This window comes from Drosophila ficusphila, unplaced genomic scaffold (genome assembly GCF_018152265.1).
Source record: "Drosophila ficusphila isolate 14025-0441.05 unplaced genomic scaffold, ASM1815226v1 contig_414, whole genome shotgun sequence".
NCBI classification, from domain to species: domain Eukaryota; kingdom Metazoa; phylum Arthropoda; class Insecta; order Diptera; family Drosophilidae; genus Drosophila; species Drosophila ficusphila.
This window is the reverse complement of record NW_025064328.1, coordinates 19,758,709-19,781,125: the sequence shown is the minus strand read 5'-3', so window position 1 is coordinate 19,781,125 and position 22,417 is coordinate 19,758,709. Positions and strand designations below refer to the sequence as shown.

The window sequence follows — 22,417 nt, the reverse complement described above, 5'->3', positions numbered from 1 at the left end:
GCCGAAGCTTATATACCCTCGCAGTCACCAAATATGTCGAACAAAATATATAAAGGCTAAACAACATCGAAGCTATGACGATTTTTTATTAATTTTCTATATTTTCGATTATTGTTCACATGGCTATATGACATAGTCGTCCGATTTTTATGAAATTTAGTTCGTAATTAAAGAGTCGTTAGAAAACTCTATATTCAAAAAACATGCTTGTCTGGGGAAAAACAACGATGATATAATTTTATTCCAGTTATTTCTATATAGATTTTTCGATCTTCTCTAAGGACATATAACGTTGTCGGATAATAATGAAATTTTTTTCTCGATTCAAGGGTTGTTAAAACACTCCATATTTTGAAAATTATGCTCGTGGTATTAAAAACAACGACGTTTTAATTTTTTTTCATTATTTATATATATATTTTTCGATCTTTCCTATGGCTTATACTTTATGGGGTCTGAGGTGTCTCCTTCAGTGCGTTGCAAACTTCTGACTGAAATTATAATACACTTTGCTCAACAAGGGTATAAAAAGCAAAAGCTCTTTGTGTAATCACACAATTATAGATTAAAAATCGCAGTTGCAATCCTGTAACGACCATTAAATTAACTAATTTAATAAAAAATGTCACGTAATATCCACCTAAAAACATTAGTTTTTTTATTGTTTTTATAGCCCTTTTTTGACAGTTTTTGTTGCCAAGGTATATGGCAGTAGCTGTAGTTTTTTATATAAAAAATACATATATACTTTAGGTATAAATAGGTTTAAAGATTTTGTATAGAAAAAGTTTTGACCTCAGACTGATAACATTGATTTGATATTAAAATTGTTTTACAAAAAAAGTTATGATTTATTGACACTGATTATTTTACACTTTTCAGCAGTAAATTCTTCTTATCAAAATATCTTTCTCTAACCATCTATGAATCATTTCCTGTAGTAAAGTTCCTTGTCAAAATATAAACAAACATTCCTAAGTGTAATTTGCTAGGACAGATTCAAGTTCTATTTTTTATCGGGCATAAAACTAAATACACGGATTACTACTCAAGCCATGCTTGTGGACGACATTTCTCTCAATTACAAAACCACCACAACAATTATGCACTTGAGCTGATGAAACCGAGAGAGCTGTTTAAATGTTAATCTAATTAAATTTGATAGAGGCGAGAGCTTGAACTGAGGAAGTGACCGCTGGCCTAGGTCGGTGATGAATCAGACTTTATGCGGTCTGATAACCTTGTCGCAGGTTGGGATGCATGTGCATCTCGAGGGGCAGTTACTCACTCTGAGTATTTGCACATCCGGAACGTGATCGGTGGAGGAGGGAAGGCCAGGAGGTGCCTCTGCTCCCCGGACACTGACCCGATCAAGGCTTTTGACTCAGAGCCTTCCAGAGCTTCGATCCACCTACGTGCCTTCCAGTTCCTGTAGGTTCAGGGTGGGGTTCACCACCGTCGCCGTAAGCCAAGATTTGTTCTACCCCAACTTCCCCCTTCCCCACCTTCCCTTTGGTTTTGGGCCTTTGTTATCAGCGTTCGCTGGGGGAAGGCAATCACCGAACGGTTCGCTCATTGTTTGCCGGATCTTTGTAATCCAAATCTTTGCATTGCATTCAACTTATGTGTATGTTGGGGTCGATGGATTTCTGATGCGACACCATAGCACGTTTCCAGTGTTTCAAAAATTGTGCTGAATACGTAGCTCCAAACTGTGTGAATTATAAATAATACGTTTAAGAGAAAACGTACATAAATGATTCAACTTAATTAAATGCAGAATCCATAAATATCTGAAGGTTTGTACGTTTAACTATATTGCATATGCAGTTTTTTATGGAACCCATTACTTGAAGTAGTTCCCAAGATGTTTCATTTAGGAAACAAAGCTTTATTCATACTTTCCGTTTTAAATTCGTGTTCATAATGTTTTTACTCATCAAAACCGTAATTCCGTTTATTTACATAAAACCAACAACAATCAAATATATACAAAACCTCCTTGGGTAAATTACCCCACACACTTCATTCCCTCGAGGACTGATCGAAGAGCAGGCGACCCAGCTGCACCTGCTGCTGGGCGTAGGAGTTGAGGACGGGGGCATCCTGACCCGCCGCACCACTGACCGCCCCTTCGGGCGTGACCGACTGGCGGACCAGCTCGCGCAGGCTGGCCGAGATCTTGGCGGTGCGGAAGCGGTCGTCCTGGCGTCGCTGGCGACACTCCACGAAGCGCTGCGACTGGTGGCGCTTGCGCTCGATGTCCTCGCGGAGCTGGTCCCTGCGCAGCCGCTCCTCCTGCTGCCGCTCCCGCCAGTGCTCCTCGTGGTGGAGCTGCTCCAGGTAGTTGTCGTGCTGCATCCGCTTCAGGTACGCCTCCAGCAGCTGGCCGCGCAGCTCGTCCGCCCGCCGCAGCCGTTGGGTGAGCCGCATGCAAATGTCGCGCTTGCGCAGCGTCTCATCCAGGTGCTGCTCCTCCTGCTGCACCGTTACCGCCTCGCTGCGACGCAGCTCCTCGCACCTCCGCTGGCAGAGATTGAGGTCCCGCTCCAGGCGGCGGGCCTCCAGCCGCTTCCTGGCCGCAGCGTCCTTGGCGTCGAGGGCGCCTCGGAGACGCTTCAGCTCGGCCAGATCCCGCTCGGCCAGAGCCTGCAGCCGTGCCTTGGTCACCAGGTAGTCCTGGAACTGCTTGTCGTGCACCGCCTGCTTGTAGGCCTCCAGCTGCTCCACCCGCAGGAGCTGCCGCTCCAGTCGCTCGTTCTCCCAGAACTTGCGCGCCAGCCAGGCGGTCTCCTTGTCGGCCGCCTGCTGGCTCCGCTTCCCCGCCATGCGGTTGAGGATCTTCTGGTCGTGGGTGGGCACCAGCTGGAAGGCGGCTTTCACCGTGGGCGCCAGGCACAAGTTGGCCATCGAGGCGCACAGCGAGCTCTTCTTGGCCTGCTGCTGGACCGCCACCTGGGCCATGTTGTCCTGCGACTTCGACTTGGCCCGTCCGATGATGGACAAGGCGGGAGCGTCGCTCAATGGACTCAGGAATTGCTGTGAAGACGATGTGAAAATTTGATTATCAGTAAGAACGGTTTGGATAAGGCTTCATTTTATATTCGATGATTATTCAATTATAAAATTAAAAAAGCTTTTGATTAGTTCTTTGAATGTGTAAATAAAATTATCTCGTGTTTTTTACTTAAGTGAACTTAGCTTAGCTTAGCTTACTTGGAGCATCTTGCAATCCCTCTGGGCGCCACGCCGTCGTCGGTCCTGAGGAGAAGGTTCAACTTTCTGCTGAGGCTGCTTCTCCCTCGAGTGACTCCTGCGGCTTCCCGCGCTCTTCGACCGCCGACTTGTACCGGAGTCCGTATTCCTCCTCTGACACTCGACGGATCCCCGTCTGCTGTGGGAGGCCTTCCCCCGGTTGGCGACCTGGAGGCGCTTCTGTGGCCCTGGCTGCTGGCACTCCGTTTGCCCTTGGCACTTTCTCGGCGCTGCAGCTGCTCTAGGGCCTGGATGTCCCTGTCCAGTTGCAACAGCTCCTTAAGGCTCTCCTGCCTCTGGACGCCACGCCCACTCGCCGAGTTGCTGCTGTGGGAGCTGTAGCAGTCGCAGTGGCAGATCTCGCAGCAGCTGTCGGTCAAATCCAGCTCCTCGAGCAGTTGCAAGTGCTCTGCCTGCGACTGTCCTTTGGCTTTGCTCCTGGCCCGCAGCTCGCTGCGTCCGCGACGCTTCCGTTTGGGTGTCATAATGCCGGCGGACCTAATCGCCCATCAAGATTAGTGGACCCTAAGCCAACGGGGTCAAACTCTAAACTGGCAAACAAAGTGGATCGCTCGGGATTTCCTTTTCTAGCCTGGCGTAATCAACCCAAATTCCTGTGCCTGCCCTGCAGCGACATTTCCGACTGGCTTGTTTATTTTTTCATTGATTGGCCATATGCTAGTTGTCCTTGGCAACGCCACCAGACCCACCAAGCCCAAACCAAATGCCACCCCAACTCAAAATGCCCTCTCCTTGGCATTATAGAAGTCTGTTTTTGGCCTTTAGCACAGAATGCGGAAATTATTGGCGTCAATTAGTCCTTGCGGAAAGTGAGAGGCTTCAAAAAGAGTTAGGCAATCGGCTAAAAACAAAACAAGGACAGTGGGAGGAGAAAGTCTTGAAATAACATGGTGAAACTCATCCAACGCTTTGGGGGACATTTTTATTTTTAAAATCTTCGAAAGGAACGTATACGCATGTTATTCAATTCAATTTTTGGAAATAGATATCCTCTACAAGGTGCATGGTTTATTTTAATTAAAAGTAGTCTTAAAACAAAGTTTTACACCCTTGTAATTTTTCTAAATAAATCATATCATATAAATCCGAAATAGGTATGTACATTTATTTGAAACTGACTAGTGACAAAGAATATACTGGGCTTTGATTAAATTCAAAGTGAACAAAAAGGCAATCAATGCCGAAGCTTCTTTTCAGATTGCAACCAAAAGTTATACATTAAAAAACTCACAAATAAATATACATCTTTATCAAACAAATATTTATGCAATAATTAACATTTGATGAAGTTATATAAATCCAATGTCGAAAAACTTTATTTTTGGGAGCGAGAAAAGCAATAGGCTTTTGTATTTATTATTGAATACAACAAAAAACCTACACGCATTTTTACACATAAACTTGAACAATTCTAGCTAATAATTTACATATACACGCACGTACATACAATATTTAAACCATTGTTGTTCTAATACTGCAGCTCAACAATACCTTATAACCAAGGTTAGATATAAGTTAGAATGTGGACTTTCGAATATGTAATTATATTTATGTATATAGTAAGTAATATTGCTGTTCACTTTGAGGTTAGTTTAGGTTGAATCTGCTACAATCAAATCGTAGGGGAGACGAAATAAAGTTCCTATTCAAAGACCAGCGGTATCGACGTGAAGGGTAGCACCGGACAGAACGGTTCCAGCTGCAGCGATGTGGCGAAGCAATCGGCGGAGGCATGGAAGTCCCCCAGGGTTTCCATCACCTTGCCCAAAGCAAACCTGTTGAATACAAAATTTAACCTGGGTTTATCATCTATAAGCTTTTATTGGAGCTTACCATATCATCGGGCAGCTTGGATCCAGCTTAGCGGCATCCTTAAGCATTTTCTCTGCCAGCCTAGGCTCGCCCAGAATTAGATGCGCCTCCCCCAGGGCGCGCAAAGCTTCCGTATGATTGGGATTGGCGGCAACAGCATTAAGGAAACATTGCTTGGCATCAAACCACTGCTCCAAATAGACATGCACTTGACCTCGCTAAAAATAAAAGGATTTTATTCAAATCAAATTCTAATCTTCAATATAATAGTTAGCTATCCATTATGGGAACCTACCATAAACATGATTTGATGCGAGAGCGGATATATCTGGGAAGCCTCGTGTATGCAGTTGAGTGCCTCGTTCGGTTGATCGATACGCAAATAGACATCAGCTAGCAGAAGCCAAATCTATAACGGACGAGTTAAGCGAGATTTAACTTCAAACAACTAATATGGCTTCAATAGGTTTGGGTACCTCAATTTGGAGCATCCACGGTCTTCGGGGCCCAGGACGTTGGGTAAACGAGCTCAGCGAGCTGGCTGCTTCACTCAGAGCCTGTTCCACACGGGAAACTGCAGCCAGGGAAGCAGCGTACACGGAATCTTCAAAGGAAAACAACATATTACTAGGATGATACAAGTTAAATACTAAGTAAACACAAGTAGCAGGCTGGAATTCAAAATAGGCGGTCGAGTTATAAAATATTTCAAGGCTAAACAGAGTTGTCTAACAGCTGGGGATCTCAGGCAAAACATTCTCAATAACAAAACTAATTTGTGTATACGAATTTTGTTGATTTCTAAGATATTATTTATGCTTCCGCTTTGTTTTTTGGACTTAAGTCGTAAAAAGAAAAGTGATTTAAACTGTAATAGAGCATGGTACGATAATAAAAAAATACATATTTTACAATATATCATGACAAAGTAGTGAACAGTATAGCATAATAAAGTAAGTAGCAGATAGGCTTAAAGCAAGCAATGGAATCGGGAAAATGGATAAGCAGATCACGGTGCTAACCAAGTTTGATCCACATGCGATTGCGATCGAACCTTAGTTAAACCGAAATCTTTCGTTAGCAAACTTACAATTATTTATGCGAATTTGGTTTGTTTGTTATGTACAATACACACATTCCGCAGAGGTTGGGATACAGATATATATATATACACGAGTGTATATACACAGAACATTCACATTATTAGAGAGATATGCATAAGATAAATACAGACGCCAGCCAGCAGGTACTTACTCGAATCCTTGTCCGACATCTGTGAGGAATGGGCCAAGTGAACTCCGCTCTTGGTATCCGAGTGTTTCTCCTCCTCTCCCGACAACTGGGCTTCATAGACATCCCGCCACACGGCCAGCATATGCTGCACCGTGCTTAGGGCCGTCTCCGCATCCTCTAGATGCAGCTGCAGATGGGCCTTAACGTGCAGAAGCTGCAGGTTGTCCGGAAACTCGTGAAGCGCATCGTCCACCACACCCAGTGCCTCTCGCGGACGTCGCGATGCCGTCAATAGCAGCGCAAACAGGTGCAGGCAGGGAGCGTGCTCCATACGCAGCGCCAGTGCGAACCGGATGTGGGCCAACGCCTCCGGAAGCTGTCCTAGGAGCGCGTACTGCAGCGACAAGTAGTACTCAGCCAGATGATCGTTCCCGTCCAGCTGCACAGCCCGCTCGAGCGCATCCAGGGCCTGTTTATGGCACGCGTCCCGCTCGCTCTTAAGATTCGATTGGATGGCTAACTGTTGGTGCCCGATGCCCACGAATAGTTGACTGCGCGATGGGCGCAGACCTACAAGTGCAACACACAAAATTCGAATAATCGTTTCAAGACAACAACAACTTTGCGGGTCTTAAAAAATAAACCTTCAGTAAAGCCTGAACCAACTCACCCTTCACTTCGCGCTTGAGCGCTTGTTGAGCGTAGTCAAGTCCCTGCTTAACCGTCTCCAGGCTCTCGTAGCAGAGGCGCGAGGCCAGAAGACAAGGCAGCGGATCGCTAGGCGTCAGCTTCATTGACTCTTGCAGGACCCTCAGGGCGTGCGAGTGCTTCTCGGCGGCCATCAGACTCAGTCCGTACTGCCGCCACACGTGCTGCTCGCCAAAGCTGAACTTTAGTGCCTTCTCGAAGGACTCGTTCAAGAGCTGAACAAGGCCCCATCGCACAGTAGCTAAGGTCAGAAGATCGTATACTGCTGTCACGTTGCCCATGGCGTGCTGACGGGCCTGCCTAAATTCAGGACTCTGCGAGAGTACAGTATCTCTCACTGCCAGAGCCTCGGCGATGAGCAGCAGCAGTATGACCTCCTCCTGCTGGTTTCTCGGATTGAACTGCTGGCGGGCTGCATACTTTCTCGGCTTCCAAAGCTTCTTGGACGATCCCCCGCGCAAAGTCCCACCGCCTGACTTTCCGGTGAAGGGAGGAGCATAAATCGTGCCCGACACCCCCCTTAAAAGCACCTCGGCCAGCTGACGGGCGAGAGTGAGCCGCAACGATTGAGTTGCTCGGGTCTCAATGGCGTTCAGCATTATGCGGTACCGCTCAACGGCCTCCTGAAGCTTTTCCGTCTTGATAAGCACTATAGGCGCCCGCTGCAGCGCCGTTTCCAGAATAGCGCCCATTCGGCGGTTCACCTCAAGTCCACTGGGTCCACTAGCAGGTATTGTGCTGCTGATTGCAAAGCTGCTGCTTGAGGGCTGCACACTGGACGCGTTTACGTTCAACGTGGAGCCAGCGGTGGAGTTGTTGGAGGAGCTGCTCCCACTCACTATGTCGTACTCCTGCAGATAGAGTAGGCCCAGATCTGTTGCGCGCTCGAAGCAGGTAATCTATAATTAAGAATAAAAGAATTAACCAGAGGTACCAAGAAAACGACTGCGGTCCTACCATTTCCGTGTCCTTTTCTGCCTTCTTAAACTTTGAAGATGGCTTCGAGGTTTGCTGCTCCAGGCACAAGCCCTTAATGGCATAGGACTCGGCCAGGATCTTGAGACTGCGACTGTTTAGAATCAAGATATTAGATTAAGATGAGATAAATACTTTTTGAAGCTTTTTGACCTTAAATCTATGACTAGAAAAAATGCAAAAGCTACCTAAAATTGGTTGCATTGATATATAAATACATTTTCCAAAATATCCAAAACTTGACATGCCAGACTTTACATTAAAATCATGATAACAACATGATAATGTTAGTTATAGTTTGCAGGATGTAGTTAAACAGGGGGTCTAAGTATTTAGAAGAAATAGACGCCAACTTACAGGGTCAGTTCCTTCTCGGCCAGAGTGTTGAGCTCGGCCTTGACAAAGTTGTCAAGGCTCTGTTCATACTCGCCGCATGCGAAGCACAGCTTGGCTAGCAGCAGATAGGCGTCCAGAGCAATGCCCGCCTTCTGGCCGCTTTCCCCCAGCGCCAGGTTAAGGAAGCGCCGGGCCTCGGCTAAGCCAGCTTTGGCGCGCCCGAAGTTGGAGTCGGCAGAGGCGAGTGCGTTGTCTTCCAGGTAGTTCTCCAGACGAGCCTCGCCCACCAGAAAGTTGGCTAGGCACTCTAAACCAGAATGGAAATGGGGGTTATTGCATTAGAAATAGCATTAGCTCCAATCCGCACTAGCCTACTTACCATTGTGCGGTGACCCGGTCTTCAGCTCGTCCGTCAGTTCTATGACCCGCTGCCACTTGCCCTCGCTGCGGCAACTTTCGATAAGGGCCTCCACTTTGGTGGTGTTACGCATGTTTCTGTTGGCCATCAGTTTGAAGGACAGGCAAGCTGGCTGGGGTGACGATATCGGTGCTTCCTGTGTAGGGAAGTGGGTTCGTTTGGTCGTTGACTCCTCGTTTGCGTCTACAGCATTCTCCTTGAACGCTAATCGAATTATTTCACAAACATTGGACTTTTTCGTGTTTTCCTTCCTCTTCTTCTTTGTCACATATGGCAATGGATGCTATCGATAATATTTGTTATCGATGTTTCTCTTAACTGCGTGCTGTTATGCCAAGTCTGAATCAGTGTTGGCAGGATGTTATTACCAGTCAATTCTGTTGATTTAAACACTATTGGGTCTTTAATTTAGTTAATGTAATATAATATAATAATATTATATAATTTTTATAATATTATTAGTCAGCTTTTTTTTTTTTTTTTGAATGTAAATACCATTTGCATTTTATCAAAAATAAATTTAATGCAACCTTGTGTATTTGCCCATAGGTCGTGGTACATATAACTTTTCCGTTTCACATTCTGAGATCTGTTAATAAATCTTAGTGTTTTTACCTCCTGAACTGATCCGTAGTATTCTCCCGCCACAAGCTAGGCCATTTCAAAGTCCAAAAGCTCCGTCGGGTTCACCGATATTTCCTCCACGCATCTCGAGAAAGTAGCCGCCCCAAAATTGTCATTGTCTTTCTTTTTTTTTTTAACAACTCTATCGGTTGTTCTTGGGTTACAACCTGGGAAGCTTTGCTCTGGATGTATAATTTTTTTTATAAATATAAATAAATATAAACATTGTAGTTTTCCTCTTTTTAACAGAATTTTTAAGATGTAACATTTAATTGGCTAATCCGAGGCTCCAACCCATTCCTTACAAAGTGAAAGAAAAAGCTAAGTGCCAACAATGGAATTTTACAAAATGGTAACACTGATGTTAGTAAAAAAAAATGTTTGCTTGTGAAAGATTTACGCGATTGTGTCTCTTCAAGCAATTAAATATTTGTGCGGAAATTTGCAATAAAATTGTTCAAATTTGTGTCTAATTTAAAAAGATTAATAAAAAAGAGCGCGTCCTACGCTCAAGAACAAAAGTTTTTTCCCCTGAACAGTCGTTCCGAAAAATCTCTCGGCATCAAGGGGTAAGTCGATCCGGCTTGAATACGTCAACTTTTTTTTTTTAATGATTTGACTAAAAGCACTGCACGTGTGTGGCTTTGTGTGCGTGAGACAGCCGCTCAGCTGTTTTCGAGGTTTGTGTTGTTGTATTACAGCGGGCACACAAAAAGCAATCTGTTGGAAAGGGACAGAGATAGCGGAAAAAGAAAATGAATAAAAGTGAGAGTGATTTCTTTATAAAATTCAATCTTCCAATTGGAAGTTCCCTCTTGTCCTTTGGCTTTGCAATTACGAATGCACTTATGTTTCCGGCTTTACGTTTCATTTAAGCCCTCAAATTGGTTAGCCCTGCCCCGCCCCCTACGCCCATCCGCCAGTCATCGATAACTTTTATCGCGTGCTCGTCAGATGTCAAAGTTAATTGCCAGGCTTCTATTTTTTCTGGGCTTTTATTTATTTGTTGCTTGTCAAAACACTGCGAAATGGGCTTCCCATTAGCGATTCATAGCATGTACCAACAATAAAATAACAAATTATTACGTAAAGCAAACATTTAAATGCACATTAAAAAAGCGCGAAAGAGCCATCAAAGATAAAGACACCGGGTCCTCAGGCTCTTCCCCGTTTCTCACATACGACCCCTTTCCTTAGCGCAGAGAGAATCTTTGCAATTCTCCCTGTTCGTGTGTTCTGAAAATGGGGCAACGGAGGAATTCTTTTAAACGCACCAGCGACGCGCCAAATTAAAAGCCACGGCAAATCAAAACAAAGTCCCAGGCGTAGAAGGGGGCGGGAGGCTTTGGGTGGCAAGGAACGGGGGGCTGGAGGGGGACCCAGTAAGTGGACTTGCAGTGCGACGTCGCGGTTCTGCCTGCTTATGACGTAATGACAATAATTACAAGGCAAGAGCTGGTGGCGAATAAGTGGGAAATGAGTAATGGAAGTGGGAGCCGAGAAGAAAGGGCATTACAGCTTCGCACTGTGGGATTTTTTCTGCTCGTACAACCAGGGGGTTACTACATAAACATGTGGAGATATCAGTCGAACTATGTATATGTAATAAATACTATATATATACCAGATTTGGGAAATTTTCGATTTAAAATTATTTAACCAACATTAAAAATTTGCTTATACAAACCAAGACCAGCCCCACCGCTTGATTCAGTTGTTGTGCACGACCAGCAGGTGGCTGATTGTGGGGCAATATAAAGAGTTATGGGTGGTGGACGGTGGTAGAGAGCAGAAGAAAAGAACGAAACAAGAGGCGCAACCGCAAATGCACACATACTCATGGCGGTTAAGCGTAACGGTACTCCAAGAGCAAGTAAAGATTCGAAGACTTGATGTCCGGAAAAGAGATAGAGATGCAGTAAAGAAGTGGGACAGAAGAATACCTAACAATGTGTTGCCGGTTGTGCACTCAAAAAAAAATTGATTTGAAATTAATTCGGTTTCACAGATTTCACAGATTCATACATATCTGGAATAGGTATGTATGGACATAAAAACATACATACAATAAATATATAATTTAAGGCAGGTTCTCACCTTGTGGGGCCGAAAAAATACACTTTAAAAAAAAAATTTTTTTGAGAAAACGGTTAAAGATAAAAAGCTGAAATTTTTAACTTTATTTGAAAACATATTTATTTTGAAAAAAAAAATATTTCAAAATCGAAAAAATGAAAAAAGGCGCGGGAGGGGGCGTTCCTCAGTGGCGGCATGTCGGCGAAAAGGTGTCCCGCTTACGAAAGTGATTCAGCCAAAACGGGTAATCGGAAACACAAAAACCAAAAAGATTCTTAAAGTGTACATTATTGTGCATAAAATGACTAGGATCAGAAAAAAAATGAAAATTGCAAAAGTTATTAGCTTTAGAAAAAACCAGAAAGGAAGCTAGCTTCGGCAAGCCGAAGCTTATATACCCTTGCATTCATCAAATATTTCGAACAGAATACACAAAGCCTAAACAACATTGAAGCTACGACGACCTTTCTATTAATTTTCCATATTTTTGACTATTGTTTATATGGCAGCTATATAGTCGTCCGATTTCGATTAAATTTTATTTGTTATTCAAGAGTCGTTAAAAAACTCTTTATTCCAAAAATGTTCTGATGAAAACCAACGATGTTATCATTTTATATCCGTTAATTCTATATACACTGGTCGGCATATATATTTTGACAATAATAAAAGTGAAATATATTCGAAACTTGAACTTGCTTCTTTTAACTTTTGGTATTAATGGAAAGGTAATTTAAATGCTGTTTGAATGATACCATACTTTTCTTAACTCATTCGATATTTATTGATACCAATACCTACCTTTCAAACGATATACAGCATTGCCAGATACGATTATATTTGACTTCACAAGCGAAGCGTGAAATTTGAATGTAAAAACCGGTGTGTCATTACCAAACAACCTAATATATAGAGATATACTTTATGGGGTCTGAGAAGCCTCCTTCACCGAGCTTGCAAAATTTCGGACTGAAATTATAATACCATTTGCAAGGGTATTTGGGCAAGCAAAATATTTTTACCTATACCTATGACCAGAAGTATTTCGATGTCGAAACACCCGATTAATTGTTATCTTTTATATTTTCTCTCTGAACGATCGGTGACTGGTCAACGAACCTGTTGTCTTTTGCTATGTTAACAAATAAACACACATTGTTAGTTTTTGTTTTCTTAAAAAAATGAAAGCAAAATGTATTATTGTAATCCTGGAAAGAGATACGAAATCGAGAAAAGCCCTTTGAACACATTGACAAATATTAGGCTATTTATTTTAATTTTATAAGTTTAAGTTTTAAGACAACGGTTGCTGTGACACTCAGATACTCGTTACCCGGATAAACAAATTCAATATTTATCCAAACTAGTGGGCGTAAAGGAAGGCGTGGCAAAATTTTAAAAACTTTGTTCGCTGCGTATTTACAACTAGAATCCAAATAATAAAAAAAAAATGTTGTTAAAACTTGGGGCGCCACAGATTTTTTGGGTTATTACGATCAACTATGTATTATACTTTTAATATGTACATATGTACGTACATATATTGTTATATTCTACCATTTATAGTTCACAAGATCTCAAAATAGATCGTCTCGTCTGTTGGTCCTGAATTGACAAGTGCTTCCTTAACCTATTATATAAACCGATATTCCTAACTGGAAAACAATTTGTAATATGTAATTTTAGGAAAATAAAGAGATTTGCATACATATAAAATATGGCTTCTGATAAATAGTGCTAAGTTGGTCCTGGCGCAAGTGCTTGCCGGGTTGTGGAGGTTACTGATATTGGCTGCTGGTTTTCCGACCGCTGCTGTGGCTGTGTCAAACATTCTCCTCTGAGTCTCCACTCTTCGCTCCCCGGGTGGCAATGGGCCCAGGCCGTTCGACGTTCCCATTTGTGCGCTTATCACATTGTGTCGCTATTTATAGTTTTGCTTGCAATTTTTTCGCTCTGGCTCCACTTTTCACTTGTACTGCGGTTGTATTGTTGATATTGCTCTCGATTATGTTAGCGTTGCTGCTTTATGGTTGACAAAGTTTTGTGCACTAAAAAAACAACGTCAGTTCTACTTTTTTTTTTTGCTCATCAATTTTTTCATTGTTTTATTTTTATTCCGTTGCTTATTAAAAGTCTTCTTAATGTTTGTTTTACTGTACGAGAGTCCTTTTTCTGAGAAAAACGATTTTAATAAATAATAATGCAATGTGTCTATACACTTTTTTATCACATGTCCATAAGTAGGGTAGTAAATTTTTAGTTGGGCTTTTAAATCATTTTCAAAAAGTATGTATTTAGAGTTAAAAAAACTCCAAGGTACCATTTATTTCCAGAAAAACAAAGAAAAGAAAATAGGCACTTACCAAAAAATAAATATATTTCTTGATTCATCAGTCGAGTCGATCAATTTCTGTCTGTTTGCCTGTCCGTTCATAGAGGAGCTACAATACTGAGATTCAAAAGTAGATTCGCACTACTACGCGCATAAACCGAGAAATTCTGTGGTGCACACAGGTTTTATGTAGCAAAAATTGGGATCATATATTTAACTTTTTTCCATCCTTGTTGCGTGTTCACTTTCTTTTTGTATAAACGTCGAGATCTCGAAGACATTAAGAGTAATATTGGAATTGCAGGTCTGGTGAGAAATACGCAGCAAAGTAAGTTTTAAAAAAAGTGTCCCGCCCACCTTTACGCCAAAAATGCAAGATTCTTTGGCGCCCATAGTTTTTCGACACAGATAATTGGTATAATAATTTGGATTTGGACTTCTTGCACCCAAAAACCCCGAAATTCTTTGACAAGCATAGTTTTGATGATACGGATTTGTGGTTTCATGATTTGGATACTTGGGATAAATACACACCAAACGGCTTTGTTAATAAGTGGGCATGGCTAATTTCCCCCACCAGCCTAGGCTGTTTTTTATGGACTTCGAGATCATCGGAAGATGCCACTCCTTTTAAAATTGTTTATCTGCACTCTTTTCTTTTTATACCCTTGCAGAGCAAAGGGCATTACAATTTCAGTCAGAAGGTTGAAACGCAGTGAAGGAAACACCTCAGACCCCATAATGTATATACAGTCGACTCTCGTTAATTCGAAACTCGAGGGACTCATGAAATATTTCGAATTATCGAGTGTTTGAAATATCAAATGGTTCGAAATTTCGAAATTTTCGAAAGAACTTTGTTATACTGGCTTGCTTTAAAGCACAATTCTGCTGCTAACACTGCTCAATAACTTTTTTTAAGAGAAAAAGTGCCTGAAATACTTTTTCATCACTTTCGTTTTGTAGACATAAGCTTTGTAAGGTATCAAATGAGGATCTTGCTTCCTTAACTGACACCTCTGCCAAAGGTTCTTTATACTTTCTAGGGCTCATAGCTAACATTAACTTTTAATATGCATACCAACGAAAGAGTAACAGTAACTGAATAACTACACAAACCAATTCGTAAGAAGTGTGTGCGTCAAAAACTACATAATCAAAACAAAAACAAAGGCAAGTGTGAACTTGTCGGTAAATTTTTTCTCTGCAACTTTGAATTGTCGAGTGTTAGACGCTGATGAGATCGAATTAACGCGTGGTTTTGTTAAATATCAATGATTTTTTCGTTCGAATTACCAAGTGTATGAAAATGTATTGATTTAGTTCGAAATATAAAGAGATTTCGTAGGGACCTCGTGATAACTTTGATTTATAGAGAGGTTCGAATTATCGCAGGTTTGAATTAACGAGAGTCGACTGTACATACATATATTCTTGATCAGCATCCAGATCTGAATCGAAATACGTCTGTCCGTCTGTCGGTCTGTCTGTTTCTCTTCAAACTAGTCTCTCAGTTTTAAAGCTATCTTGCTGAAACTTTACCAAAATTTGTGTAGTTATTGCACGCATAATATAAGTCGGAACGCGCCTGATCGCCCGATCCGACTATGTCGAATAGCACCCATACGAGAGAAAAAAATGATCACTCCGCTGTTTTTGATCATACCGACTTGATTTCTTCCAGGTGGTGTTTTTAAACTTTGTACTTTCGAATTTCTAATCAAATTTTATTAAAATCGGGTAACTACAGTAGAATCCTGTTATAACGACTCCGCTTATAGTGTCCGTCCGGGTATTGCGACGAAAACTCGATGGCTTGATTGGTCCACAGACAGACTTATACACTTAAATGCTTCTGCTTAGTGCGTCTTCCGGGTATAACGACGAAAAATCGTCGGTCCCTTGAAAGTCGCTATAAGCGGATTCTACTGTATATCATATAGCTGCCATAGGAAATATCGAAAACACCATCTGTAAGAAATCAAGTCGATAAGATCAAAAACAACAGCGTTATAATTTTTTTTTTAGTCTCTCGAATGGGAGCTACCCGATATAGTCGGCTGTTCCGACCCGATCCCACTTATATAATTCATGCAATAACTACACAACTTTTGAAATTATAACACCCTCTACGAGGGTATAATAAAAATAACTAAAATTCTACACACCAACTTGCCCTACCAAGGTACTCAAAAATATCTGGCACTACCGCTAAATAATGTTCGTAAGTAAGTCAGCACAGCTTAGATATGCATTCGCCACATTCCGTAAATTGTTGAACCCTTCCGCATCAAGCTGATTTGATTATTGTTTGGCAACAAACCCAGCTGATTGATAATACGATCATGATGCATGCACATCGGATGAGCTCAAAAAATATCAGCCACACATTGCTATAATGTGGAAATAACAAAGACTTGCTTCGGAAGCAGAGCCCATAATATTGTCTTAATAAATTGTAAAAGTTGTGAACATTTTTTCAATGCCATTTTCTTAATTGAGGAAGGGAAACTAGGCTATGGATCGTATCTAAATAACTTCACGCTCTAAGGTGCACACGCTCCGGACAAAATTAGACGACCTCTAATTGGCTTAGTATGGGCATTATTTATGAGAGCATGTTAGTAAGGGGACAAAATGGGAAAGCTAATCAGAAAGTTTTCCACCATTAGAACTCCACCGTGCAAAAATCAGTTACCGAAGTATGTTATTTCTTTTAGGTGGCACCCGGCCTAAGACAATTACTAGTAAAAATGTTGTATTCCACACTTGTAAGAAGTTCGTAGTCCCAGCATCATTTTACATACATAAATATTTATATGCATATGCACAGAATTTTGAGATTTTCTGCGTTGGCCATAATTTGTTATAAAAATGTTCATATGTTGCACACACTTAGGCAGCAACAACAAAACGAGAAGATGACAACCGTCACTACGCTGCACCGTCGCTTTTGGCACACAAATCTCAATTTAAAACAATCAAACGCAATGAAAAACAGAAACCCAAAAGAAAAAGCAAAAGACCCCATCGGGCAACACATTTTAATTATGTTTCGAGATACGACTTCTGTATACCCTATATTCACATAATTTTAAACACTTTCACACCAAAGCATATAAAATAAATAAAATGGAAATGTACCATATGTATACTCAAACATTTAACATATGGATACATATAAAAATACAATGAATATGTACTTTGTTTGAGAAGAAACGGCGCTAAAAATTAAAATACGAAAAACAAATTAAATACAACCTTTCCCCAATTAATCGGTTTAAATATGGTAAATATGTATATACCCTACCGCTTTGTGAATACGGAGTGCAAAAACGAAAAACTGTAAACAAACGAAATGTGCTCAGAGAGGACACACACACCGATAGCCAGGCGGACAGCGATGGCGCAATACACACACACACAAACTTTTCTCTCACTGTTTGTTAAATTCATTCGGCGCAGAGCGTGAGAGACAGTGAGTCAGTCGGTCAGTGAGAGAGCGAGTGTGACAGACGGGCGAGTGGGACGAACGAATGATAAAAGAACCAACCGACCAGTGGTTCCGTCATTCCGCTGCACTGTGGGTCTGGGACTAGTTTTGGTTTTGCCTTGCCTTGTAATAATTTCGATTTCTTTTGCCCAATTAGTTCATGAGTATGTGAATAAAATCTCACCATAGCGTTCTTGCTTTAAGTTGTTTAATAAAAATTATTAAGTTATTTTTTGTCTTGTATAGTCACATCTCCGCGGTAAATACACCTTTTTTGGTTTTTAGCCACTTACTTTTGCGTTCCGCCTCACTGTGCAGCGTTCCGTTCCTGTTTCACATCGTTCCAAGCCAACCACGGCGCAACGCCTTGGCAGTGAAACGTTCCATTTTAAAAAAAACATGAACGGAGTCGGATCGTAGGCGAGCGAACGTATCAGAGACAGAGCAAAAAAATAAAAAAAACGCGTTAGAGCAGCAGCTGCCCACAGTGGAAGTGAGAAAATACCGACGGCAAAACAATAGAGCGCAGAAAATTGGTCGTGCGTAACCAAGTGACTAATCCCGGAGAAATAGACAATATAAATAAACATAAAATTTAAGTTTGGTTAATTAAAAACGTTCCAAATTCGTAAGTATTGCTAAATTGAAGAGATTTCCTGCCTCCTTCTTTCCCCGGGTGCAAGTGTCAAAATTGCAGTCTAGTGTTCTCATGTGTGTGAGTGACTTTAGTGTCTGTGCGCGAGTTTAAATAGCGCACAACAACAACAATTAAAGATTTTTAGCGAGCCGTCTCTTCTTCTGATTCGCTTTTGCAACGAAAGCAACAACAGCGACATTGGCGACATTTGCACGCAGAGAGCGGACAGTGGGACGAGAGTGGTATACATTCAAGAAAAAGCATATGTTCTTCCATGCTTGCTTGTTTTGCAAAACAACGAACCACTGTGCGAGAAATAAAACTAAGTGGAATGAAACGAGCGGCGAATGAACGGGGCAAACAAGCAAAAAAAAAAAAAAAAAAAAAGCAACCAAAATAAAAGGAAATCCTATAAATAACAGCAAGAAATATTTATCAATAGCGGACAGAGGTGCGGGAAAATAATTAAGGCAACGAAATTAAAGCGTTTAAACAGCTTCCTCTTCAGATATCATAAACGGTATTTAATAAGTATAAGTAATTATGCTTAAAAAAAATGCAGTCATGATATACTGTTTAACTTGGGAATTTCAATTGCGGCTCCCCCAAATTATGTGGCGAAAATAATCACTTAATTTCACAAATTATAGTAAAGATTTGGGAAATTAACTAGCCTTTAAACCGCTTACCACGATAATCGAACGTTCAATGGAAAACACAGCAAAATGTGAATATCGTACTGACCTCAATAAGTTAGCAATCTGCCCAGTATCTTAAGTTATACAAAAAATTACCAACCAGCAACGCCCCCATGCAGAAGGCCCTCCACCGACGTACCGCTTGGCATGTTTCAATTTCATTAAAATGTCTGGCGGCAATTAAATTTGCATAAATTAGACAAGGCAAGCGCATTTGACGCAAGCTTGCTGCTTGTGTGTGCAACAAAACGGAGGACCGACTAGAACAAAATAGAGAAAGAGAAAATAAAGAGCAATTCTTAGATCGAAAATAGTCAAAGCAAAATAAAATGTTTGGCCTAATTATTAATGTGGTATGAGCAGTATGAACAATTAAACGGCACTAGATGATTCTTTACTTGAGTTTAAGGCACTGAGAAGCTATAAAAAGGTTTATTTTACGTTTTGTATAAAATTTCTCTTTTGATTTGGTATTTTAATCGAAATAATTTAAGTTTTGTAAGGTATTTATTTTTATTATTCAATTTTTTTAAATTTTAATTTTTTATATTTCTTCTGAGCCAGTACATTGTTTAAAATTTAAGTCTTAATGGTCCAAATTTTAAAATTTAACGTATCACAAAAACTCGTTCAACTTTAAGCATAATGAATGGATGGCCATCCATAATGAGGTAGAACCAGTCTATGTTTAATTAAAGGGAACTTTAATGGGACCAAACTAAGTTATCCCGAAAAATCAGACACTCAATGGTTAACACAAAGGGACTGTGCGATGCTGGGAGAGGGAGCGCGAAAGAGATGCACACCAAGCTGCTTAGCGGCGGAGGCAATAACGAGTTTAAAGCTCCTCTAGCTTTGAGCTCTCCAGCCGCATATACCCACATTGGTCTGGAAATCAGACACACTCTCGAACAGTCGGATGCTATGGCGTAAAGTTTCTATACTTTTATACGCGCCGGGCAGCCCAAAAATAATCGCATTATGATAAGAAAAAAAAGAGCGCAAGCTTCTCTCGTTTGTGTGTTAGTTGAGTAAAAAGAGGTAACTGAAAGAAGGAACGCTAAACTTTATCGAAGCTTTCTTACCCTTGAAATCAGATATCGTTTGCTTACTAAGAAAATAGATATTGATTGAATTGTAGAGTTGCGAGTAGCAGATTGTCTTTCGTATTAAAAAACAAATCAAACTTTTCACATTGAAATTGTAATAACTTTTTGCGAGGGTATAAATCTGGACAAGAGAACCAAAGTAAAGCCAAAACCGAAACCAAGAGCCAACTTGGGCAGCACACAATTTATATTTGCTTTTTAATGCTTGTTGCTGTTGCGCAGCCTTTTTTTCTGCCTGCAAACAAATAAAACTGGTTTTCAAGTCAATTAAACAAAAAAAAAAAAAGTATCTACGAAAAAGGAGCATTAAAAGCAGAAGTCTGGTTGAGAAAGAACAACTTTTCCAGCGATAGAAAAAGGAAATTCTCAAAACACGGAATTCGAGACAATAAGATTTATGAGAGGTTTTTGCATAACTCTGCTGAGTGGGCAGAGTTAGAGCTTCTTGAGCTCTAAAAGTTCCAATTAGTCGAAAAGGGATATCTGTACATCTAAAACGATAATATTGAGCATAATTTGTCATATTTGTTGGGATGTGCACACTTAATGCCTAATCACCGTGTTTGCTGTTCTTTCCGTACAGATACTAAAACATGATTTATCATAAATGTTAACCGAATTAAAATTAATTCTCTAATTGCAGTTACAACATTTTAAAAAGGGTTTGCTATTTGACTATGTGGCAAATATGGTGTTTCAGATTTTAATGTTGCGGACAAGCAACTTTTAAATTTGCCATTTCATCAACGTGGCTAACCATTTTAAAATGTTGTAATAACAATTAGCAGTTGGTACTATTTAATTTTCACAATTTTACCGTTCTCGTTTGAAAATAAATTAAAAGGTACTCTTTGCTTAGGGTTGCTTCTTATAAGCGTAATGTTTTTTATTTTTCCCAAAAGTTGTGTAGTTATTGCACTCAATATATAAGTCGGAATGGACCGGATCGGCCGACTATATCGGATAGCTCCCACCCGAGAGAAAGAAATACAAAATTCTTACGCCGTTTTTTTTTGATCAGATCGTCTTGATTTCTTCCAGATGGCGTTTTCTAACTACTTTTGAGTTTCGGATTAAATTTTATCAAAATCGGATAACTCTATCATATATGTAGCTGCGGTAGGAAAGATCGAATAATATATCGATAATAGATAAAAAATTAGTCAATTTATTAAGTTATTATGTGATTATGTATTACTCGGAGATGGTAATACCATGCAACGGAAATAGTTGAAAGAGAAGAAGCTTACCACAGTGATTTGGTTCAGTTTTAGTTTTGAAATGGTTAAGGGGCACAACTAGTGTGACGGCCTAAAAAAATGGTGATTTTTGGGAATTTTTATAAAAAAAACTACTTGATCAATTCTTTTCAAATTTTCAGAATATATTTATACATGTTTGAAGAATATACAGTAAAATTTTTTAAGAAAAAAATTAAATATTTTTTAAGCTAGAGCCGATCTCCAACGGCGCTAAAAAAAAAAAAGTGCCCCAACTGCTGCAGTGATTCCGGCCTTCTCCGTGGATGAAATCAAAAAATGAAAAATTCTCTTTAAACTAGATGATATTGTCCATACAATGACCTACAATAAAAAAAAAATATCAAAAATTAACAAAATGGCGGCGTTTTAAAAAAAAAATCGAATTTTTCCCAAAATTTTGGTCGTTTTTGGCCTGCCAAAATTCGATTTTTGATCGGATCAAAAAACCGATAGGTCATTGTAGGGAGGACTATATATAGAACATCTAAAAAAAATTTGACAGTGATCGGATCATTAGTTTTTGAGTTATCACTGCAGCAAATTCGGAAAATGCAGTTTCGAGAAAAACGCGTTTAAAGATAAATTGATCGTATTCACTGCTATACGAGCGGCTGCTCTTAAAATTGCTATAACTCAAAAACTATTTAAGATATCGATTTGAAATTTTAATATGTTATTTTTAAAGGTTTAATCTACCGAAATATGAAAGAAAAAAAAAAAAAGATTTTTTTGAAATGTCACACTAGTTGTGCCCCTTAATCGGCCGATTTAGAGTATTTTATAGAGACCAGTGTGTGAGTGTGTATATATAGTGTGTACATAATAACATTATATATAATGTGAGTGTACGTGCGGGTTCATGCGGTCTCAACGGGCTTATCATTCCAAATTCCGACTCTCACACTCTCCTCGGCATACAAATATCGATTTTAAAAGCTCTTGTTTAAATGAAGGCCTCAGAATGTGTGTTGGGTGCCAAAATATTCAAAAAGCAAGTGCAATTTATGCAGGAAAATTTTATCTAAAAAACTCTTTCTGTTGAGGAAGTGAAACAACAGAAGAGTGCTAGGAATCAAAAATGTGAAGAAATAAACAAAATAGAATTTTGGTTCTGCAATTGAAACATACAAAAGGGCACTATAAAAACAGGGCACTTTGCTAACAGCTAAAAAACAAGATTATCGCAAAATACTAACGACTTATGTCTTTCTCGTTAAGTAAATTATTCATTTTTTTTCGGGATCTGACAGTATACATTTTGTTATAGAATAATACAGCATGAGACAGTTCATGGAATTGGTTATCGTTCTAACGGCTGCCCTAAATTATTTTACCTAAAGACTTTTTTTAACATAAACAAATCCTGTTTAAATATTAAAACTCAGCCAGCGCAGGTCTGGGTCTCCTTCAATACATTCATCCGTCTAC

General features: G+C 40.2%; 3 protein-coding genes across 6 annotated transcripts in view; 1 reads left to right on the top strand and 2 right to left on the bottom strand.

Moving 5' to 3' along the window:
• Positions 1 to 2,025: 2,025 nt before the first annotated feature.
• On the bottom strand, positions 2,026 to 3,874 carry LOC108094244 (trichohyalin). Its single transcript, XM_017194703.2, is given in 3 exon segments — positions 2,026 to 3,039; positions 3,217 to 3,413; positions 3,416 to 3,874. Coding segments are annotated over 3 exon segments (1,536 nt in total). The 5' UTR covers positions 3,741 to 3,874.
• A 369-nt stretch (positions 3,875 to 4,243) lies between these two features.
• LOC108094318 (tetratricopeptide repeat protein 7B) lies at positions 4,244 to 9,036 on the bottom strand. Of its 2 annotated transcripts, none has more exons than XM_017194856.1 (9): positions 8,720 to 9,036; positions 8,362 to 8,647; positions 7,987 to 8,098; positions 6,992 to 7,928; positions 6,343 to 6,891; positions 5,565 to 5,692; positions 5,384 to 5,497; positions 5,110 to 5,306; positions 4,244 to 5,051 (listed from the first exon to the last, which is right to left on the bottom strand). In XM_017194856.1, exons 1-9 carry the CDS (start codon positions 8,844 to 8,846, stop codon positions 4,919 to 4,921), a joined length of 2,583 nt encoding a protein of 860 aa, XP_017050345.1. In that variant the 5' UTR covers positions 8,847 to 9,036; the 3' UTR covers positions 4,244 to 4,918. The 2 variants fall into 2 exon arrangements, with proteins under 2 accessions (XP_017050345.1, XP_017050346.1); XM_017194857.1 differs by having other exon boundaries at positions 5,565 to 5,662.
• A 718-nt stretch (positions 9,037 to 9,754) lies between these two features.
• The window catches only part of LOC108094294 (7SK snRNA methylphosphate capping enzyme bin3), a 37,697-nt gene continuing 25,034 nt past the window's right edge, over positions 9,755 to 22,417 (top strand). For 2 of the 3 annotated variants that reach the window (XM_017194799.2, XM_017194797.2), the window contains exon 1: positions 17,661 to 17,911. The gene's annotated coding sequence lies outside the window, so the exon portion shown is untranslated. Of the gene's footprint in view, positions 9,952 to 17,660; positions 17,912 to 22,417 lie in introns of those variants that run through there. The other variant, XM_017194798.2, reaches the window with a different exon arrangement.